Raw genomic sequence first — 23,938 nt, forward strand, 5'->3', positions numbered from 1 at the left:
CCAATATTAGCAGTACGTTTCGCTTTAAATTCCATTCCAGCAATTCTATCCACCAGTGCCCAGATCCAGCATGCAAAGTCCACATGATCAGAACAATGTGTGCTAGCAAAGTAGCAAGGAACAATGTCGGCCATGTGGCTGCATTTTTCGTTAAAGTCTGAAAAAGACAGTTAGGCTCAGTGCAACACTCACTGTGCACAAGTTTCCTGTGATGGAACAGAACCAGGGAAGATTAATACGTCCAACCTCATTGTGCATTTGAAGCAGGATCACAAATCATTGCATGTGGATTTTTGCAGTGTGCGAAATTGAAACTTTAGACACTCAACTCGTAGCAGTTGGTCACTGAACAATAGTGCTTTTTTCCTTCTGCCCCTAACCTCAGCTGTTCATGTTTATGCAACCAAAGGTTAATAAAAAAAAGTAGTTTTTTATACTTACTGATGTTTGCTTTTGTTTTCTATTTGAATAATATCACGTGATCAAGCCTTTTATACATTTATATGAAATAGGTAAAAGTCTGTGATTTGTGCTAATGTCATATCGGAATGATATTGGACAATACTGAAGACTGCAATATTGGTATCGTATTTGAAGTGAAAAAAGTTGTATCGGGACATCCCTAGTAAAAAATAATTTCATGGTTTAAAACGGCATGATTCTGTGCAGAGGTGTGGGTTCCATAAACAAGATTTGGGGCTACAGTTTTCAACAACAAGGAGAAATGTTGCATCCCTACTTTTTGTAGTCCATGATTTTACCCATGTTACTTGAATCTATGTTTAACAGTATTAATAAAGTTCATTATGCCTCGGTAAAAATTACCACTTTCACACAGCACATAACTGAAATTGTTTGTGCAATGTCTCCAACACACGAAAGCTAATGAAGAAGACTTCAAGGAAGAAGCCAAAACTGTAAGGTAAAAAAAAAAGATATCTTTTTGTTGGTCCAATATACATCTTTGCCTGTTTAAGAGGAAATTCCTGTATTATCCATGTTTTACATGCCTTGCAAGTTTATAAACAGTCGTTTCTAAAGAAACTATTTTTTTACAAGAATGTTGCAAGCAACAGGACCTCTAAAGGTGAATCCTAGGTAGAAGGTGATGTTCTCATTACTATGGGGTACTGAAGGCACAAAAAGAGGTCGGATATTAAACTTCTTTTTCTGAGGGCCTTCAAGGTACACCACTCTATCCTCAGTCCATCCAGAAACACGTTTCAGCATTGTGGCAATCTCAGTCATTTTCCATGCCTCACCGCTAAACCACTTCAACCGTTTTTCAGAAACTGAAAATCCCTTTGTGATTTTGTCAAACTTTCTCTTGTGAACATATTTATCCAACCCAATCCCGTTCCCAAGGAAAAAATGGGTGTAAATCCTCCTCCTCCGCTGAGGAATGTCTTTCATCTTGGTCCAGTAGTCTTTTTCAAGGTGCTCAACTGCAGATTGTACAGTTTCATATTTGCTTTCTTTTTCCTGTTCCGTGTCATGATCTTCTGGCCAGAAAAGCAAGGTAAGCAAGAACAGGGCACTTGGTAAACATTTCTTTTTATCAGATGGGAGTTGGCGGCATAGAGTCTGCAGATTTAGCAGAGAATCAACATTTTTTTTTTGTGGGGACAAGCAGTTCAATGAAATGTGTGCAGCTATGTAATTGACAATGTCCCTTTGGGTAAATTTGGCTTTTAATGGGTTGCTGGGGTAGAGAGTGAGGATACTTTCCAGGCGACGCACTCCATCCTTTTGGTCAGCAAGCTTGGAGAGAATGGAAATTATGTTCCCCCCACCAAGATGATAAATGATCATGCGTTTTTGGAATGGAGTGAGGTTGGTTGAGACTGACTGACCTTGTTTCAGAAACGCAGCAGAATCTGCTTCACTAAAGTACTTTCCATATTCAGAAGATTTTTTTGCCAACCACATGAGTGGATGGCTTATTTTTTCTTCCTGACTTTCAGGGATTTCTTCTTCATCTCCAATGTCTGTCTGGAAGTAACTGAGGTCCTCTGAAATCCATTCCAAGGCATCCTGCATTGTTTTGTGAATTTTCTTCAAGCGGCCATGAAATGGTTCCCAGGAACTTTCAAGTTCTTCGGGAATGTAATCTGTGAGCAGGTACTTCATGCATTCAGAGTGGCCATTGGTTCTATCTGCAAACACCTGCAGTGAGGAGATCAGTTTAAGCAAGCTGCATCCAATTTCAACTTCTGAAAAGAAGCCTGAACTGTTAACATCTTCCATTTCTTTATCAGCGGCCCTCTCACATTCTTGAAAACACTCGAGGGCTTTCAAGGCAATTTCAACGGCATTTGCTGTATTTTCGGCCGTCTTTGGTATGTTGTCATTTTCTATTGCTTTGCATTTTGCCTGGAACCATTTTCTATACACCTGCCCTTTTGTATCAAGTATGTAGGAATTGTTGGGCAATTGTCTAGCAGCTGTCTCTGCCCAGTGCCTTGCTTCTTCAAACTTCTCATAGGTGTAAAGAAGACGAGCAAGTTGTTGGGCAAAGAATGGATCTTGATGGAAACAATCGAATGCTTCCTTGAGTAACTCAATTGCTCTGTTGGGGCTTTTCTCATTTTCACACACATACTCAATGAGGGGAGAGAAGAAACTATCATACTCATCTCCTTTACTTATTCTGGACCGCCTTAGGAAGAGTTGTCTCAGAAATGCCAAATACTCGTCCCTTCCAAATCTGTGCTCAAAAAGAACACTTTCGCGGAGCAATTTCATTGCCAATTGGCTTTGAGTCTGTTTGCCACACAGAAGCTGTTGAAGAATCTCTTTTGCAACAAGTGGGTGGATGATTCTGATTGATTCAATGTGTGTCTTGTCATCTCTAAGGTGCAAAAAAACTAATTTAGCCTGATCGCTGAGTGACCTCTCAAACTCATGCTGGCGAAACCGTTCCAAGTGAATAGTTAAAGCAAGCAGAGCTTCACAATGGGACTGAGAGATGAAAGAGTTTTGAACATATGTGTTCAACAAAGCAACATAGTGAATGAGGCGAGTGACAACAGCATCCCCGTCAATACCTTGAAGCAAATGTGCCACAAAGTGTTGTATGTAGTCTTCAGAGAATCCTTCACTCATCAATACAAAGGTCAGGATGAATTGAGGGGCATATCGTTCCTCAAGAGCTTGGCGTTTTTTTGCAAACTTTCTTGTCTCTTCAGCAGACAGTTTGTGAGTAACAGATACGTTCTGTAAAGGAGACTCTTTACATTTCCTCTCTGGATCATGGGAATGTCTGCAACTCAACAAAATGAAGCAAAGGGTTCCAGACTGGATTCGTTTGTTGTTTATGGCATCCTCCAGTTCATGCCTGAGATCATCTAGATATTCCTTTTCTGTGTCTTCAATTAGGAGGAGCACAGGAAGGCACATCTGAGGATCTTTTTCTTCATACTCTCTTAGTTCCACTGCATGCTGTGCTACAACAGACACAGGGTAGGAAGGCTTGATGACCGCACATCTCAGGTCCTTCCTGTTGTTCCACAGCACTTGTCTGGCCACAGTGCTTCCACCACTTCCTGGGTGATGGTAGATGTTTATACAGTTCACCGGTGTCTGATCAAAATTATACTTCAAAGCATCATTGAGAAGTTTGGATGTTTCATGATAAGAATCTCTTTCAATTACTTCATCAACATACTTGTTCTCAGCAAGCCAGAAATTCAACCAAGTCACTCTGCCACCACGGTAAAATTGGCGTTCAATGTTTGTTTTCTCCTCATTGATGAAGTCTTTGCTTGTTTCATTACAATGGTCTACAGTTAGAATTTCTAGGGAATGCATTTGTTCTTCTATTTGTGTTTCAAGCAGGCAGGTCCCTTTCACAAAGACTGGCAAATGTTTGTGAGCACATGCGTTGACAGGTTGTACATGCTGTAGAGTTGCATTGACATGACTCATTTTCATTCCAACAACACTTGAATTGTTAACGGTTTCCTTTCCGCATGAACCCTCTGCAAAGCTTTGCCACTTCTGGTAGTTTTTCTCAGATTCACAAATGCAGATGATGTCCTCATGACCTTCCATGTCTGTGAAAAACTCATAAAAGGTATGCAGGAGTGGTTTCTCTACAGGTGATGTTAGAAGAAAAATTACCTGAAAAGTCCCTTTAGGTAAGATTTGTTTGCAGATCAGAGAAACAGATTCTCGTAGGAAAGTCATCTTTGTCTTGATCCAGGTCATTTCATCACATGGAGTTTCATTCCCTATGAAGTCTGTACGTCCATTGCAAAAGATCCAACTAGTCTGCTCAAACAGATGGAGTTGGCTTGTGAATTCTTTGATACTTGAACCAGCAGGCTTCCTGTAGCTTTGGAGAAAATGCATGTTTGCTGCATGATGCTGAAGGTAGGTTTTGCAAAGGCCAGATGTCTTTGACTCTGGGTCAAAGTCAAATACACAGAAAACGTTCATGTTGAGCAGCCAGTCAATGTTACAAACGTCATCTGATTTGAACTTATTTGTAACCAGTATGAACCATTTTTCTTTTTCGATGAATTTCTTTCCACTAGTAAGTAGCATTGTGAGCTTTCTTCCCAGGTCTTGGCAGGACTCTGGAGCACTAAAGAACTGATTTTTCTCTGCTTCTTGTCTTTGAGCATCTCTATCTCTGACCCTCTGGTAGAAATCACTCAAGTCTTTGTCACTCACTGGTTCTGTTTTAGAGCCCACTCTTCGTAGAATTGTTTCTTTCTCAAATTCTACTTTGTTGGAAGACTTTTTGAAATTTGGCAGCCGAACTGCATACACCTTATTCTTCACAATGTTTAGTGAAGGCACAATGTCAACCTCTACCACAAACCTCTTTTCTGTACTTTCTCGATCCATAACTTCAATAAACCTTGGTGGTCGCACACACTGACGTACATGTTCTTTGTCAGAGGAGAAGCTTCTTTCAATGTAGTCCAAAGCATCTACATAAATGTCCTTTTCTTCTACATGAATCCCGATTATCTCACCATGTACATATCCTGCATCTTCCTTACTGTCCATCACACCAAAGTGGATAGTGCCGTTTGACCGGATATTCATACAGCCTGTTGCAAATTTCAGAACTTCCCTTGCAAACTTTGCTCGAAGTCTTGTTGGATCCAATGCAGCAGCAATAGAAAAAGACTTGTATTCATGGCAAGGAGATATCAGATTGAAAGCACCCGATTCAGGCTGGAGGACTCTGTGTTTTAGATAAATGAAATCAATGCCTTCTTCATCAAATGGTCGTGGTTTGCAGTCCTCTTTTGAAGAAGATGAGGACTGTTCCAGCGTAGGTCTTTCCTCAGACACATCCCTCTCTCTAACAGGGGCCTGAGGAGCTACACCCACTGCAGCAAGACTTTGAGTTGATCTCTGAATGTTCTTCTGCTCTGATTCAGAATTTTTGTCACCAGTTGGCTTTTTGTTCCCTTGATTATTCTGCAGGGGGTTTAGAAGAGCATCCCTTTTTTGAATAATTAAATGGGCAGGCCCTGACTTCATGCAAATCTCAGTTTTTAAAAAGTCAACAGTTAGTGTAAGGAGGGTTTGTCCGTCAACTTCTTCTTCATACAGCTTTTTGATGTATTGCTCCTTCACTCCAATTGATTGTAGCCAGAAACTTACTTCAGACTCAGTCCAGTTCTCAGGTGACTGCCCAAGTTTGTCAGCTGAAAAAAGACAAAGTTCAAAATATAGTTTTGTTATAAAACAAATCAGAAAAAGTACTTCTCATTGCAATGTATAAACAATGGTGATTGTAGCTCAAATAAAAAACATCTACTATTAAAGTTCAACATTTTCTAATCCATGCATCACTATAAAATATATATACATACAGTCTGTACAGAAACTATTTAGACCCAATCACCCTCAATTTTTCACTCTGAGATTTATGAAGAGTTATTAAAAGAGAAAAACTGGAATATCACATGGTCTTAAGTATTCAACCCCTTTGCTCAGTATTTAGTAGAAGTACCCTTTTGAGCTAATACAGCCATGAGTCTTCTTGGTAAAGATGCAACAAGTGTCTTACACCTGGATTTGGGGATCCTCTGCCACTCCTCCTTGCAAATCTCCAGTTCTCTCAGGTTGGATGGTGAACATTGGTGGACAGCCATTTTTAGATCTCTCCAGAGATGCTCAATTGGGTTTAAGTCAGGGCTCTGGTTGGGCAATTCAAGAAGAGCCACAGAGTTGCCATGAAGACACTCCTTTGTTATTTTAGCTGTGTGTTTAGGGTCATTGTCATGTTGGAAGGTAAACCTTCGGCCCAGTCTGAGGTCCTGATCAATCTGGAGAAGGTTACTGTCCAGGATATCCCTGTACTTGGCTGCATTCATTGTTCCCTCGATTTAAACCAATGGTCCTGTCCCTGCAGCTGAAAAACACACCGGCAGCATGATGCTGCCACCGCCATGCTTTACTGTGGGGACTGTATTAAGCAAGTGATGAGCAGTGCCTTGTTTTCTCTACACATACTGCTTAGAATTAAGGCCAAAAGGTTCTATCTAGTCTCATTAGACCAGAGAATCTAATTTCTCATCATCTCTGGGTCCTTCAGAACAGGGGCGGACTAAGGACTGAAGATCCGGGGCTTAACACACACACCCGTGCGCGCACACACACACACACGTGACACGCACTAGTCAACATCATATATATTTGTCTTGTACCACATAATTTTTAATCTGAAGCTGCATATTAAGCATATTCAGGGCAGAGTATTGTTCCTGTTAGTGTTTAGTGTGAGTTGATAGTAAATATTCCCTTTCTTTCTCCAACAACTTTACCTGATAGTAAGCTAACTTTAGGCAAACCAGCAGCACAACAAATATTTTCAAATAAGACTCACAAACCTGAGTCAACACCAGTCTCATCAAAGCTGGGGTTCTGTCGCCGTACTTTTGGTCTAAAAAACGTCCTTATGTCCATCTTCACTCATGCGTTTCAGGCAGAGAGTGTAGAAGAAGCCGGCTGCTGAAGGGCTTCTTCTTCGGTGGTGGAGGCTCAGGCAGGCTGTATACAAACTACTGCTAGCTGCTGTCTCTCTGTTGGACTTTGGTACTGCATGTTACTTCCACGTTTGAGATCCGGGGCTTTTCATTAACGATTCGGGGCTTGAGCCCAAGTAGCTGGGCCTAACGCCGCTCCTGCTTCAGATGTCTTTTATCAAACTCCATATGGGCTTTCAGGTGTCTTGCACTGAGGAGAGGCTTCCGACAGGCCACTCTGTCATAAAGCCCAGACCGGTGGATAGCTGCAGTGATGGTTGACTTAGCTTTCTTACACACCTTCTCAGTGGCCTAGTGGTAGAGTGTCGGGTCATACCTTGGTCTGGTAATACCAAAGACTTGAAAAATGAGACCCAATGCCTCTCTGCTTGACACTCAGCTTTAAAGGGGTTGGATTAGGAGGTTAACCCACCAACGAGCATGGCCATAGCTGCAGCTCACCACTCCCCACGGGGATGAGTCAAATGCAGAGATGAATTTTACCAGCGTGTGATGACTAACAGGACTTCAACGTTGATTTTAACTTTCTCCCATCTCCTGACTGCATCTCTGGAGCTCAGCCCCAGTGATCTTTGGGTTCTTCTTTACTTCTCTCACCAAGGCTCTTCTACCCTGGTAGTTCAGTTTGACATGCATTGTGAGATGCAATAACAAACAAAGAGTGAAAGATTGGCAGGGGTCTGAATACTTTCCGTATTCCCCGTACATTAACATATAAACACAAAAATATACACTGCTGCCTCCTCTGAGCTGGTGCTTCTCCCCCAGCTCCTCGACCTCTGCAGCCATGCATTATTAAATAAAAAAGCATATAAGTGATTAGATATCGATAACGTGTTTGCGTCTGGACATATGGGGCAGATTTTTTACTTTTTTATCCTGTCATGAGACTTTGTCTGCCTCGATGTGGGTGGTTTATCCACTAGAATTGGCTGTTAACCATTGCCTTCAGCATATTTAATCAGCTGGAATCCTGTAAATTTTATGTTACTGTCCTACTTTCGTCTACTTGTGCAGCCGACAGATCTACATAAGTTAACCATGCTGACAGATTTTATTTAGCCACTTTGTAGCTCTGTTTATTGACAACTGACAGATAAACACAACAGTGGTCAGAGAGGAGGTGCCGGCTTCTTGCCCTTCAACCAGAAGCTGGAGGGCAGGGGCAAGGGCACGTGACGTCATGTGTAAAGGGGTATATATAAACATACACATATAGTACAAACTGTATTAAGCATGATATTGCAATGTAACAAGAGGACAACTCTCAGCTACCTATTGCATGAAACTAGCTTAACATTGGTATAACTGACCAAGTTGAAGCCATTTTTATTGTTTCCTACAATCAGTTGTAGACTCACCCATGTTTATCCAATTTTGTCACTTTGTCCACGTTGGCATTAAAAGGTCATTACTTTCTATATGCAAAAGAAAAAACAACATTAGCAGTTGAATTGAGACAATTTTCACCTTTAGAGTATTTTTCAGTGTATGTTGCATGTTTATTTGCTTAGTTAAGGATCCCCATTAGTCTTCACAATAGTGAAAACTATTCTTCCTGGGGTCCACTTGATAAAAGAAACAAAAACAAAAAGAAAACACATACAATATCACATAGACAGTGTGGGATTAAAAGTACAATATTTTATATACAATGTAAGAAAAACACAAGAAACTCCTATAATCAACCTCATAAAACAAAATCATAAAAAAGCACTAAAAAGTCAATTTAAAAATGGATCAATGAATCAATAAAACAATAACAATAACAAAGTGTTAAAGTCAGAGTGTTAATTCTATAAATCTAATCGAAGTCTATAAATCTAAAATCTATTAATCTAATTGAAATAGCTGTAACTGTTGTCTGATATAAGCTTATGTTTTACAAATTTCTTGAGATTCATTTTAAACACATCATGAACATTTATTATTAGTTCAGGAGGCAGGATATTCCAGCAAGATAAAATGAGAGGGATCTTTCATGGCGGTTAAAACGAAGAGTCGGAGTACCCGGCCCGGAGGGTTACCGGGGTCCCACCCTGGAGCCAGGCCTGGGGTTGGGGCCCGTGAGCGAGCGCCTGGTGGCCGGGCTTTCGCCCATGGGGCCCAGCCGGGCCCAGCCCGGACCGGATACATGGGCTCGTCCAACTGTGGACCCACCACCCGCAGGAGGAACATGAAGGGTCCGGTGCAATGCGAATCGGGTGGCAGACCAAGGCAGGAGCCTTGGCGGTCCAATCCCCGGACAAGAAAACTAGTTTTTGGGACATGGAACGTCACCTCGCTGGCGGGGAAGGAGCCGGAGCTTGTGGCAGAGGTTGAGCGGTACCGGCTAGATATAGTCGGACTCACCTCGACACATTGCATTGGCTCTGGAACCCGAGACCTGGAGAGGGGTTGGACACTCTACTTTGCTGGAGTTGCTCCAGGTGAGAGGCGGAGGGCTGGGGTTGGCTTTTTGTTAGCCCCGAGACTCTCTGCCTGTGTGTTGGGGTTTACCCCGGGGGACAAGAGGGTAGCTTCCTTGCGCCTTCGGGTCGGGGAACGGGTCCTGACTGTTGTTTGTGCTTATGGGCCAAATATCAGTTCAGAGTACCCACCCTTTTTGGAGTCCCTGGGACGAGTGCTAGATAGTGCTCCATCAGGGGACTCCATTGTCCTGCTGGGGGACTTCAATGCTCACGTGGGCAATGACAGCTTGACCTGGAGGGGTGTGATTGGGAGGAACGGCCCACCTAATCAGAACTCGAGCGGTGTTTTGTTATTGGACTTCTGTGCAAGCCGCAGTTTGGCCATAACGAACACCATGTTCGAACATAAGGATGCCCACCGGTACACTTGGTACCAGGGCAGCCTAGGTCACAGGTCGATGATAGATTTTGTAGTCGTATCATCTGACCTGCGGCCGTATGTTTTGGACACCCGAGTGAAGAGAGGGGCGGAGCTGTCAACTGATCACCACCTGGTGGTGAGTTGGATCAGATGGCAAGGGAACATGCCGCGTAGACCTGGCAGACCCAAACGCATAGTGAGGGTCTGCTGGGAACGCCTGGCAGAAGAACCTGTCAAGACGGTCTTCAACTCCCACCTCCGGCAGAGCTTTGACCACGTCCCGAGAGCAGTGGGGGACATTGAGTCCGAGTGGGCCTTGTTCCACTCTGCGATTGTCGAGGCGGCTGTTGCTAGCTGTGGTCGTAAGGTGGCCGGTGCCAGTCGTGGTGGCAACCCCCGTACCCGCTGGTGGACACCAGAGGTTCGGGGAGCCGTCAGGCTGAAGAAGGAGGCCTACAGGGCGTGGCTGGTCTGTGGGTCTCCGGAGGCAGCAGACAGGTACCGGATAGCCAAGCAGGGTGCAGCAGTGGCAGTTGCCGAAGCAAAATCTCGGGCGTGGGAGGAGTTTGGTGAGGCCATGGAGAAAAGACTATCGATCGGCTCCAAAGACGTTCTGGCAAACTGTCCGGCGCCTCAGGAGAGGAAGGCAGCAACTCGCTCACACTGTTTACAGTGGGGATGGGGAGCTGCTGACGTCAACTGAGGCTATAGTCGGACAGTGGAAGGAATACTTTGAGGAGCTCCTCAATCCCACCAATGCGCATTCCGAGGAGGAACCAGAGCTGGGAGGCCTGGGGATGGACTGTCCGATCTCGGGGGCAGAAGTTGCTGAGGTAGTCAAACAACTACACAGCGGCGGAGCCCCGGGGGCGGATGAGGTTCGTCCTGGGTATCTCAAGGCTATGGATGTTGTAGGGCTGTCATGGTTGACACATCTCTACAACATTGCGTGATCATCGGGGGCAGTTCCTAGGGAGTGGCAGACCGGGGTGGTGGTCCCCATCTTTAAGAAGGGTGACCTGAGGGTTAGTTCCAACTATAGGGGGATCACACTCCTCAGCCTCCCTGGAAAGGTCTACTCCAAGGTACTGGAGAGGAGGGTCCGATCGATAGTTGAATCTCAGATAGAGGAGGAGCAATGTGGTTTTCGTCCTGGCCGTGGAACTGTGGACCAGCTCTATACCCTTGCAAGGGTGATGGAGGGGGCATGGGAGTTTGCCCAACCAATCCACATGTGCTTTGTGGATTTGGAGAAGGCTTATGACCGTGTCCCCAGGGGCACCCTGTGGGGGACGCTCCAGGAGTATGGGGTGGGTGGCTTTCTGTTAAGGGCCATTCAGTCCCTTTACCAGAGGAGCGTGAGTTTGGTCCGCATAGCCGGTAGTAAGTCGGACCTGTTCCCGGTGAGGGTTGGACTCCGCCAGGGCTGCCCTTTGTCACCGGTTCTGTTCATCACTTTTATGGACAGAATTTCTAGACGCAGCCGTGGTGTGGAGTGTGTCGAGTTTGGTGGCAGGAGAATCTCGTCTCTGCTTTTTGCGGATGATGTGGTCCTCCTAGCTTCATCCAGCTCTGACCTTCAGCTCTTGCTGGGTAGGTTCGCGGCCGAATGTGAAGCGGCTGGGATGAGGATCAGCACCTCCAAATCTGAGACCATGGTTCTCGACCGGAAAAGGGTGGCTTGCCACCTCCGGGTCGGGGGAGAGGTCCTACCTCAAGTGGAGGAGTTTAAGTATCTCGGGGTCTTGTTCACGAGTGAGGGTAGGAGGGATCGGGAGATCGACAGGCGGATTGGTTCGGCGTCTGCAGTGATGCGGACGCTGAGCCGATCTGTCGTGGGGAAGAGGGAGCTGAGCCAGAAAGCCAGGCTCTCGATTTACCGGTCGATCTACGTCCCAATCCTCACCTATGGTCATGAGCTTTGGGTAATGACCGACAGAACGAGATTGCGGATACAAGCGGCCTAAATGAGTTTCCTCCGTAGGGTGGCCGGGCTCAGCCTTAGAGATAGGGTGAGGAGCTCAGACATTCGGGAGGGACTCGGAGTAGAACCGCTGCTCCTCCGGATCGAAAGGAGCCAGTTGAGGTGGTTTGGGCATCTGGTCAGGATGCCTCCTGGACGCCTCCCCGGGGAGGTGTTTCGGGCATGTCCTGCCGGCAGAAGGCCCCCGGGTCGACCCAGGACACGTTGGAGAGGTTACATCTCCAATCTGGTCCGGGAACGCCTTGGGGTCCTGCCGGAGGAGCTGGTGGACAAGGCCGGGGAGAGGACGGCCTGGAGCTCCCTAGTTGGGATGCTGCCCCCGCGACCCGGACCCGGATAAGCGGAGGAAGACGAAGACGAAAATGAGAGGCATTCCTTGTGTTAAAACCGTGCCGCTCACAGGTTGGTAACAACTTTGTAAACAAGCTAAAAGGTTTATGTAAAACCCAGATTTTGTGTGACGACAAACCAGGCTGCAGGCTAGTCTGTCAATTACACTCATCCATGACAGATTAAAATGCATCCAGTGGATATTAGTTTTAAAAATGCAACCAAGAGCAAACCTCGCAGCTCTGTTCTGAGCTCTCTGAAGTTTGTCAAGGTCCTGTCTTAGCTGCACTGGACCAAACAACTGAACAGTAATCCAGATGACACAAAACCAGAGACTGTACAAGTTTTCTGGTCTCCATAAATGCTCCTACTCATTCTCTTTACAATATTATCAATATGTGTAGTCCATGACATTGATTGATCCAATGTTATGCCCAGTAGTTTGGTCTCTTTTGCTTGTTCAGTTTGTTGTCCCCGTAAATAGATGTCTAACTGGTGGTTTTTTCTTACCAAATTCCTAGAGCCTAATAGCATACACTTGGTTTCTAATACATTCAATTTGAGCTTATTTCCCTCTACCCACTCAGAGAGGGTATTACTCACCCGTAATCACCTGTAATTATTCTCCATTTTGTCACTTCATCCACCTTGGCATTGACATGTCACCGCTTTCTATCTACAAAAACAAAACGACAAAAAAAAGTGCAGAAGAATTCAGACAATATTAACCTTAAATGAGACATATCATGAAACATACACGTTTTTAGACTTTAAATACAATGTGTTGTGCATTTTAAAGAGCAAGTGTAATAAAAATGAACTTGTCATCTGTTGTATAATTGCTTTATATAAGTTATTGATCACTACTGTTTGTCAATCACACTTATCATGAGGATGTAATCAAGGGTAATCATGGTAGAGCCGAACATAATGTGATCATGAGGATGTAATCAAGGTAATCATGGTAGAGGTGTGCAGCTTTGCACGCACATCAGGGAATGTATAAGGAGCAGAGCAGGGCTCAGGGGGGTTAGAGCTGCTTGGAGGATTCTACCTGACGAGGTTCATGGATTACGTTTTCTAACTGGGGTGTTCAGCTCTCCACCCATAAGCAACGGTAAGAGAAATGTTTCGTTCATGATTGATAACTTGTATGAATGCCGGTTGAATAAAGCCTTGTTGTTCATCTGATATTCAAGTTGTGTTTCATTGTTTCTGGCGTCGACTTGACAACGATCCTGATTAAATAAATATAAAGTGTAATAAGAGACTTTGAGTCTTTTAAGGTAATTAAAATAAAATAAAACATTTTATTTTAGAACATTTTTGGCGTCACGAACAGGATCAGTCAAGCTATTCCAGCAACAATGAAGTGTTTTTGGAGAAGCAAAAAGGAGCCGAGTGCTTCTGGGGAGGGAACGCCGATTCCCGTGCCGATTCCCGGCTGGGAAACGGAGGAGTTCCGAACCATTGGTGATATGTTAAGGCAGCGCGGTGGACGCCCTGGGCCGTGGGGAGAGTTAAATGGAGTGGTCAGCCCCGCCGTGGTGCTGGACCGTTTGACGCGGATAGAAGTTAAAGAAAAAGCGCCGCTGGCAGGAGTGAGAGATATGATGTGGCTTTTTGCAGAAGCATGGAAAAAACAGGAGTTAGAATTGAGCAGTTGTAGAGAGCGAGCGGCGCAGGAGAAAATCCATGCTGAAGAAGTTGAAAAATCATGCTCAGAGTTTGAGCAGAGAGTGTGTGTGATGGGGAAAGAGCTAAAGCATGCTCAGAATGTTTTGGATAAAACGCTGACTTTTGTGTCTCGAGCGCAAAGGAAGGAAAAGAAGCGACCTCGTAGAACAGGTCCTGCTCAGATCCGGGCGTTTGTAAAGAATGTTGGTGAAGATTGGAACCCGGAGAAATGGAACGGGGATCTTTGGGGGGATGATGAGGAGGAGGAGTGGGTGATTAAACCTGACCCACCACCTCAGCCCTTGTATCCATCATTACAGGGGATAAAGATGTCAGAACAAAGACCTATTACTAGGCGTCGGCGAGAACAGCAAATTATTCCACCAATACTGGTAGATATGGTGGATGATCAGGGACGGCCGGAACTCGATGAGGCGGGTAATATAAGAAGGATGTTACAACAGCAGCCACAACCCGCCCCTAGGCTGCTAACAACGCTAGAGGATTATTCACAAGATGAGTTAAATCACATGAATGGGAAGCTGAAACAGCGCCCAGGCGAACCAACTGACTCCTGGCTTAATCGCCTTATGGAGGATGGCGCGTGTGATATAGCCATAGATGCCGGTGATGCCATGAGATTTTCAGGATTAAGTACTGATGCACAGATAAATGCTGAATACCGGGCTACAGTCCGGGCATTGCCAGCTGATGAAGATTTCAATGTGGGGGATGCATATGCTCTGGCATGTCATGTAATCTATCCTACCACGGCGGACTGGTCTGAGATTAAAGGGCAATGGCAGACAGTGAGAGATGCCATTCAGCGGCTCACCAGACTCACTATTAGAGAGCAAGTGGCTCGAAACGGGGGAGCTGGAGTGGTGGACTGTAACATCTCTAAGGCAACTAGAGATCACCTCATCAGACATGCCCCACCACATTATAAACCCATGGTGACCAGCTTGTTGTTCGGCGCGGCAGACCAGACTTTTGCCGCGATAAAAGATCGTCTTGGCGAACTCACCACGCTGGGTGATTGGTCTGAGACGAGGAGAGAGGGAGCTAGAACTGAAAATAAACCCAGGATTGATCCACATTCAAGGGGTCGTAAAGGGGGGGCAATGGGCCCCTCTAGAACAGATCTGTGGAGGGCACTGCGACAAGCGGGAGTGCCGTTTGAGGAGATTGATGGATTGCCCACTAATGCATTGATGGAGAAATGCAGCCAAATGGGACTGAAGGTCCATTGTCAGTTCAGACATTGTCCTGAAAAGGACGACAGGATGTCTGTGTCAGAATTGGTTGGAATGTTGCAGAATGTGATCAGGGAGGTGGCGTCGAAGCCTGCTGAACCTTCCGCCCCTCCCAAGGAATCTTCAGAGGAGGAGAGTTCAGATGAGTGTTATCAGGTGGCGGCAGTGAAGCGTAGAAAGGAAAAACAGCACCGAAGGGAACATGATGATGAATAGGATGAAGGTCAAGCTCGGGTTGTTGCCAGTGCCTCAGGATGGTCAATAAATGATATCAGACCACATGTGGAATTACAGATTTATTGGAAAAAATCAGTACAGACAGTAATGGCATTGGTTGACACTGGGGCGGAGGCCTCGGTAATTCATGGCAATCCTGATAAAATAAAGGGAAACATTGTACCTTTGACTGGACTTGGGGGGCAGATGTTAGTAGGAAAGGGAGTAACTTTGCCCTTAAAAATAGGAAATCAACCTATTAGAAATTACAGTGTAGTAGTGGCTCCTGCAAGGGAATGGATTATTGGAATGGATATATTGGCCGGAATGACTCTTCATCTGAAACATGGTCGATTTTGTTTTGGTATAAACAGAATCCACACCATTTTGGTAGGCAAGGTCAAAATGACACCTTTTCCCATTCCTGAAGCAACACAGGTGGTATCACAAAAACAATACCGGTTGCCTGGGGGTCAGAAAGAAATTACGGACACTATTAAAGAATATCTGGAGGCAGGAGTTTTGAAAACATGCACCACACGGTGGAATAATCCCTTATGGCCAGTGAAGAAATCAGATGGTTCATGGAGAATGACTGTGGATTATAGAGCGCTGAATAAACATACTCCTCCTTTAACGTCTGCGGTTCCGGATGTTATCACGATTGTGGAAAGGGTGCAGCATCACTCTGGTACATGGTATGCGGTGATAGATTTGGCCAATGCTTTCTTTACCATACCTATCCCTGAGGACAAGATGGAACAGTTTGCCTTTACATGGGAAGGAAGACAGTACACCTTCACCAGATTACCACAAGGGTATTTGCATTCACCCACAATCTGTCATAGGATAGTGGCTGAAAATCTGTCGACTTTAAAGATCCCATCAGGCATATTGCTATCACACTACATTGATGACATCATGATTCAGGGAAACACTAAAGAAGAGGTTGAGCAATTGCTCCCACTTCTGATAACACATATGAAGAATCATGGATGGGAGATAAATCCAGCGAAAGTGCAGGGATCTGCACAGTCAGTGAAGTTCTTGGGAATTATCTGGAATAGAGGGGAAAGAGAAATAACAACTAAAGCTAAAGAGAAAATAGCACGGTTCCCAATACCACAGAATAAGACAGATGCTCAGCGGTATATTGGGTTGTTCGGGTTCTGGAGACACCACATACCTCATTTAGGACAGATCTTGCAGCCTATGTACAGATGCACTCGGAAGAAGGAGCAGTTTGAATGGGGGCCTGATCAACAACAGTCATTTGAACTAGCTAAAGAGGCAATCCAACAAGCTGTTTCTTTGGGGAAGATGTTGTCAGGACCAGTGGAGTTACAGGTTTCTGCAGTAAATGATTATGCTAACTGGAGTTTGTGGCAAAAACAAGATAGGTGCAGAAAACCTTTGGGTTTTTGGTCTAGGAAATTGCCTGATGCAGGACAGAGATATACTCCATTTGAAAAACAGTTGTTGGCATGTTATTGGGCTTTGTTGGAAACAGAAGCCCAAACTGTGGGGCATGAAGTAATGATGAGAACACATATACCCATTCTAACTTGGGTCATGAGCAATCCTACAACTCACCGCATAGGGGTAGCTCAAGAGGCTAGCATCATAAAATGGAAGTGGTATGTTTCTGAGAGAATGAAACCAGGAGAAAAAGGAGTATCAATGCTCCACGAGCAAGTGGCAGACGTTCCAGAAATGGATGAAGTGCCTTTTGAGGTAAAACCAATCCAGGATTCTCCTGTGAAACTGGGGGTAAGATGGAGCGAACTCACCCCAGAGCAGCAGGAGCGAGCCTGGTTCACTGATGGTTCCTGTCAATATGTGGCAGGAACCAGGAAATGGAAGGCTGGGGCATTTAACCCTGGTACACAACAAGTTATGGAACTCACAGGGACAGGAAAGAGTAGTCAATGGGCGGAGTTGAAAGCAGTACACATGGTAATAATGGCGGCTGGGGTGCAGGGAGTAAGTATTTATACTGACTCCTGGTCAGTAGCCCAAGGAATGTTAACTTGGATGCCAACTTGGCATGCTACACAATGGAAGATACATTCAAAAGAGGTTTGGGGAGCTGACCTATGGAAGGACATTTGGGAGAAATGCCAAAATATTCCTGTGTCAGTATTACATGTGGATGCTCATACTAATAACAATGATCCTGAATCCCTGCATAATCAGACTGTAGATAAGATAGTGAAAATTCAGGCTGTAAGACAATCAAGTCCTGGATTAGCCAAATGGGCTCACGTTACTGCTGGACATTGGGGTGTGCAGGGAACATTGAAATGGGCGAGGGACAGAGGAATAGATCTCATCATTGATGATATTAAAACTGCCATAGAAGATTGTGAACCTTGTCAACATCAGAAAAAGAGAATCCCTCGACATATACAGGGACAGATACATCGAGGTAAACAAGCGGGACAGTGTTGGCAGATTGATTTCATTGGACCATTGCCAAAAAGTAAAAACTGTAAGTATGCATGCACAGCCGTGGATACGGTGTCAGGGGTACTGGTGGTGCATCCGTGTCATAACGCCAATCAGGAGGCTACATTGAAATGTCTGTCATTAATAGAGACCTATTATGGACTACCTTTGCAGGTTCAGACTGATAATGGTACCCATTTCACTGGAAATAAGATCAAAGAATGGGCAGAGAACAACGCGGTAGAATGGATCTATCATGTAGCATATCACCCGAAAGCTAGTGGACTCATTGAGAGAATGAATGGGTTACTGAAAGAGAAACTAAGGAAACTATCGGTTACTAATTCTTTGGACAAATGGAGAGAAAATCTGACTAGGGCAGTACATCAGTTAAATAACAGACCCGTGGGGGATGGAGTTACTCCACTGATGCTAATGGTTGCCAGGGCAGGAAGGGAAACAACTTCTACTGACCTTCCTATACGAATGTGGAAACTAACTTCTGAGGCAGAACTCCCTGTTAGAGCAACTGCGGGCTCTGTGGGATTAGATCTTAAAATCTTGGAAAGCATCACTTTAGTAACCAATAAAGTGACAGTGGTAAAAACAGGATTGGGAATTCAATGTCCACCAGGAACTTATGCTCATGTGTGTCCAAGAAGTGGTTTAGCTTTGAGGGGTCTAACCATTTTAGCTGGGGTAATAGACTCAGACTATCAAGGGGAAATAGGTGTGGTGTGTCAGCATACAGGTAAAGAACCGTTGGTACTGGAAAAAGGAGACAAGATAGCTCAGTTAGTAATCAAACGGTGTGTAATGTCCAAAGTTGAAGAGATTACTAAACCTACCACTATCACTCAGAGGGGTGAAACTGGGTTTGGATCATCAGACTTTACTGCGGGGGCAAAAGTGTGGGTGGAGCAGCTCAATGGTCCTCCCAGAGCTGGAGAGATTATTGCACAGGGAAAAGATGCTGTGGTAAGTGTATTGTTCCCCGGAGAGGAAAAATGGATTAATATTCCGATAAACAAATGTTACAGGAGAGAAAATTAATGCTTGTCATTCTATCTGCAGTTTTGTATGTATCCCATAGGCGGGTGTCTGAGTGACGGTGGTTGACTGGGTCCCCTTCCCCTACAAAAGGATTGAACCCTTGTCGAGGCGATGGATGGGCTCCGCGGACCTGGTGGTGTCGGATGTTTGGTCATCGTCCTCCATGTCCTCGCTGTCATCGCACTGAGGGCACATTTCTGTTGGGGGCTCACGGAAGGACAAGTGTTGGAAGAAGGGGTCATGGGCCATCTGGAATTGGTTAGCAGTATGTCCAACCGCACTCAAGGCACATTCACATGCAGAGCAAATGACGCTTGCTACTTGGGAAACCTAACATCTACCGGTAAGATGTACCGGTGCAGAGGATGTCTTAAATTCCGAGGAAGGGTGATCAGCCCGGGGGTGTTGGTTCAAGGATCAACAGTAACCTTTAATTCTGCAGCGCGCAACTGTGCATACCATCAGGGGAATGGTACTTGCATACAAAATGGCACAAATTGGAGTATGAAGGTTGATCACGATTTCTGGATCAGGAATGGAACTGTAATCACAGGAGGACACGCCTATTTGTACATATTCTGGGTGCTGCCCGACACAGCTAGAGCTACGCAGACAGCTGTAGCTCCCCTGGTTCACACTTGTCAACAAATGGGACAAATAAGGGTAGCCGAATATGTGCGATGGACTGTGAAATTCCCTCCTATTCCGCCTTGCAACAGGAGGAGGCGAGCATGGTATGACACCGTGCTAGGAGGAACTGGAACTTTGTATGGTCTGGCTAACACAGCAGACAATGAGGTAACACGAACTATGCTGTCCAACACTGGAGAATACACCGCACAAGCTGTCACCAAGACTGCAAGATGGATGCCTTCGACTGTATCTAGTCAGTTAGAAGGAAGTGATGTGTGGAAAAGTGTATTTAAATGGAATCTAAAGCTTTGGAATGAAACTTATGATGCATTGCATAATTTGTCACACATAGGTAATTGGACAGTCTGTTCCTTGCAGGCTATTCATGCTGAGACACAAAGAAATAGGTTTCAAATACAGGTAATGAGTAATAACTATCATGCATGGCGAACATTATGGAACATCAGTAGTTCATTATGGCTACAGCCACATGCAGAAATGACGATTTGTAATAAATCTATGTGTACTGGATACTGGGATCAGTATAATATGACATCAGTAATGACTGTGTGTAGATATCAGATACTGCCGGTGATAACCACTAAAGGGTTTTGGTATCTCCATGTTAGTGGAGAGTGGTGGGATGTTAAAACAAATCGAACATATGAAGTAAAACACTGTGATGAGACTGATAAGGGTTTAGCCTGCCCATTGGTAAAAGGACATAGCAATCCATGTTTCACTGATTCAAGGGTCGTACTCTGTGATTGGACGGTCACACCCCCAGAGGAACAGTTTTGGCAGGTGGGTCCTAACACCTTATGCGTGGCTACAATGACCAATTCCCCACAGGTACCTTCAGTTCCCTTTTCAGGTTGTCTCAAGGGTATACATATGTGGGAATGGAATAACGTGACCTATTGGTTGAGTAATTACACTGTATCTAGTCGGCTGACTAAGATACAATGGGAGGTTTTACACTCCCCTTGGACACTCTCACTGGAACGATTCAAATGCGCATTGGATGGTTCCACTGAAGTGGCAAAATTGATTGACTCTCATAGGTCCAACCTTTCCAGGCTCATGGTGTCTACTCTTGTGGCACAAGGGGAAATAAAACATGTTGCTACATTGATTGAACAGGCTTCCGCTCATCATTGGTGGGATATATTTACAGGCATGTTGAGTACCGCTAATAAAGTGCTAATTCCACCTATGATTGCAGCATTAATTATAATCAGCATTCTAACATTGTGTAATCTTATTATTTGTTGGTATGTTATTCGATTAAGAAGAGAAATAAATTGGGTAATAATGCAAAGACTACGATGAAAATTAAAGTGGAACTACAAGGTATGTTATAAATGACGTTGGTTTTGATGGGGAAATGGTGATGGATATGTTACATAAATTAGATGAAAAGTTCAAGAGTGGAATGTAATAAAAATGAACTTGTCATCTGTTGTATAATTGCTTTATATAAGTTATTGATCACTACTGTTTGTCAATCACACTTATCATGAGGATGTAATCAAGGTAATCATGGTAGAGGTGTGCAGCTTTGCACGCACATCAGGGAATGTATAAGGAGCAGAGCAGGGCTCAGGGGGGTTAGAGCTGCTTGGAGGATTCTACCTGACGAGGTTCATGGATTACGTTTTCTAACTGGGGTGTTCAGCTCTCCACCCATAAGCAACGGTAAGAGAAATGTTTCGTTCATGATTGATAACTTGTATGAATGCCGGTTGAATAAAGCCTTGTTGTTCATCTGATATTCAAGTTGTGTTTCATTGTTTCTGGCGTCGACTTGACAACGATCCTGATTAAATAAATATAAAGTGTAATAAGAGACTTTGAGTCTTTTAAGGTAATTAAAATAAAATAAAACATTTTATTTTAGAACAGCAAGTCACCCCCAAATCTACTTTTTTTTCTGATAAACTATATAAATGTGTGTCTTATCATGCTGCAGACACGTGTAGTCAATAGTTTAGCACTTTAGTGGATTTTAGTTAACATTTTAATTTTCTGCCTAAAACTGTCAGTGTTCTGCCCTTGTCAGGTAAAAGCTCTGCACGGCATTTGAATTTAAATCTGCCATCGCTATTGGCTAAGAGGTACCATAGAACATTAGCTGGTACCATATGATGTCACAATGTTGTTGTGAGCCTGTGTGTGTGTGTGTGTGTGTGTGTGTGTGTGTGTGTGTGTGTGTGTGTGTGTGTGTGGGTGTGGGTGTGTGTGTGTGTGTGTGTTAGCGGCTCCACCCTCGGTCTACTAGGCAACAGCATTTGTTGCATTTTTCAAACAGGAAGTGGGAGTTGAGTAAGAATCTGGTAGGGGGTGACTTGCTCTTTAAGTCTTCAAGTGTCCAAAAAGAAATAAACTAGTCATTTCAAGTGATAATTAGAAGTTCTAGAATAAAGTTTTGGTCTTATATTTTAACCTGTTCAGTTTTCCCAATTTTCTATTACATGTTGCTCTGTTTCATCAGGGCAACTGCTAAATATGGTGATGGACTTCCAGCTATACACAGTGCAAATTTGCCAGTTTGCCTTCTCTGTAATCCATTTAGAAAAATGCTGAATGTCAAGTCATTTCATCCACATGCCTCTCTGAACTGTCCCTCACTTACGTGTGTCTCACTCTTAATGCATGAGAGTTGGCAGCCCTGAGACAGCTGGGTGGACAAATCTCCTCACTTGTTTTAAAAAATGCAAATATGATGTTTCTGCTATGCTAAATAACAATTTCTCTCTATAGAGCTCCAGGAGTTGACGTCACTTCTCCCGGCATGCAACAGTTCAAATCGAAACGGCGCCATCTTGGCAGGCAGAAGCCCGCAGCTGGGCTATTAGTTACTGACAGAAAACTCAAACGGGAAATATGGTAGATTCCTGTTGTGCCCCAGGATGCCAGAACAGAAGTGGACGACATAAGGGATGAGCCATCTACAGGATTCCCCAAGATCCGGAACGCCGCAAACCTTGGATCATTGCAATAAAACTCGCTAGTGACCGGGCTAAAATGAAGCTGTGGGATCCCGAGAGTAAAGGTTTTCACTTATGCAGCGACCACTTCATATCAGGTACTTAAACCAACGTTTCCTCAACTGTGTATGGTATTTATTTTAAATGCTTTTATTACGATTCTTAGTGGGCTTCCTAAACTTATTTTGGCGTGGCTTTTTCTGTCTTATTACTCACAGCAACAAGTAAACATCACGTGAAACGTTGCCTCGTGTTTCTGCGTGCTGCCGTTTACGTGTTTTATGATCACAGCAATTAACCGGCTAAGCTGCATTTAATTTTTAAGCAATGGTTGATCAATTGTCAGATCACACATAAAAAGCACTTTGGATTGCTATTATCTGTCTCACCGAGACAGATCTCAGACAGATCCTGAGACGCTCCTGCCTGACATTTTTATTTTATTCACGGAAAAAAAATCAGACTAGTGATTTCTCTTGACGTTCAGTTTATACATTCAAACAGCACAGCACTCTATTTAAACTTCTTACATGTAAATCTATGTTATTTGTCCATCCATCCATCCATCCATCCATCCATCCATCCAACCATTTTCATCCACTTATCCGGAGTCGGGTCGCGGGGGCAGTAGCCTAAAGCCTGGTTCATGCTTCTCCATCAGCTCCGCAAGGGACAGACACGCACGGATTGACGGAAGCGTTTTGCTCTCATACTTCTCCGTCTCCTGGAGAGTGTTGCAAAGCAATTGCCCGGCAGGACAACAGAGGGCGTAGCGCTGTTCTGTGGTATCCTGTCATGTATCGTCCAAGATCGTGTGTTTATATTGTGTTTTTTGTGTATATAAGAGACTTTTAACACAGACATATTTGTCTCTCATTCTCCCACCTCTCCACGCGCTCCCCACCTCTAAACCCACGTTTCCTGTCATTTCCGTCCACAAATAAAATGCTTGCTGCGCATCTTTTCACTCCTCCAGTCACGGGAGAATTAAATGTTCATATTTTTAGAGTTTTTCGCGAGGTATTCTTCAAGATTCTCCGTGTCTGCTGCAATTATCCTCGGCTCTCTTTGCAATGGCGGCGCTGTAAACAACAGCGGCGTCCTGACCAATCACAAGCTTGCGTAATCATTCTCGTTCGACAGATGTTTAGAAAAGTGGGCTCGACTCCGTGCGTACTTGCGTGCCTGCCGGAGCCCTATGCAAGGACGGATAATGGCGTTGCGTGTCTCCACACTGACGCAGACGGAGAAGCATATATCAGGCTTAAGTCGAGAGGCCCAGACTTCTCTCTCCCCAGCCACTTGGGCCAGCTCCTCTGGGGAAATCCGAAGGCGTTCCCTGGCCAGGTCCGCTTCGACAGCTTCTGGCGTTTTTAAAAAGTATCCCAGGAGCACGGTAAGGGTTGGAGATGTTTAATCTATTTAATTTCTGACTATATAAAACGATTTCTTCGGTTTTAAAGTGTGAAGTAAACTCCAACGAAGTAAAATCCAAGCCGATCCCGT

At 44.5% G+C, this 23,938-nt stretch overlaps 1 protein-coding gene across 2 annotated transcripts in view; it reads right to left on the bottom strand.

The window, feature by feature from the left end:
* Window positions 1-321: 321 nt before the first annotated feature.
* The window catches only part of samd9l (sterile alpha motif domain containing 9 like), a 31,974-nt gene continuing 8,357 nt past the window's right edge, over window positions 322-23,938 (bottom strand). The window contains exons 2-4 of one of the 2 annotated variants that reach the window (XM_054750550.2): window positions 12,763-12,835; window positions 8,375-8,431; window positions 322-5,669 (exon numbers count right to left, since the gene is read on the bottom strand). In XM_054750550.2, coding sequence (XP_054606525.2) covers window positions 1,045-5,669; window positions 8,375-8,378 — 4,629 coding nt within the window. In that variant the 5' untranslated portion in view covers window positions 8,379-8,431; window positions 12,763-12,835 and the 3' untranslated portion in view covers window positions 322-1,044. The remainder of the gene's footprint in view (window positions 5,670-8,374; window positions 8,432-12,762; window positions 12,836-23,938) is intronic. The other variant, XM_054750551.2, reaches the window with a different exon arrangement.

Source organism: Nothobranchius furzeri, chromosome 12 (assembly GCF_043380555.1).
Source record: "Nothobranchius furzeri strain GRZ-AD chromosome 12, NfurGRZ-RIMD1, whole genome shotgun sequence".
NCBI lineage: Eukaryota > Metazoa > Chordata > Actinopteri > Cyprinodontiformes > Nothobranchiidae > Nothobranchius > Nothobranchius furzeri.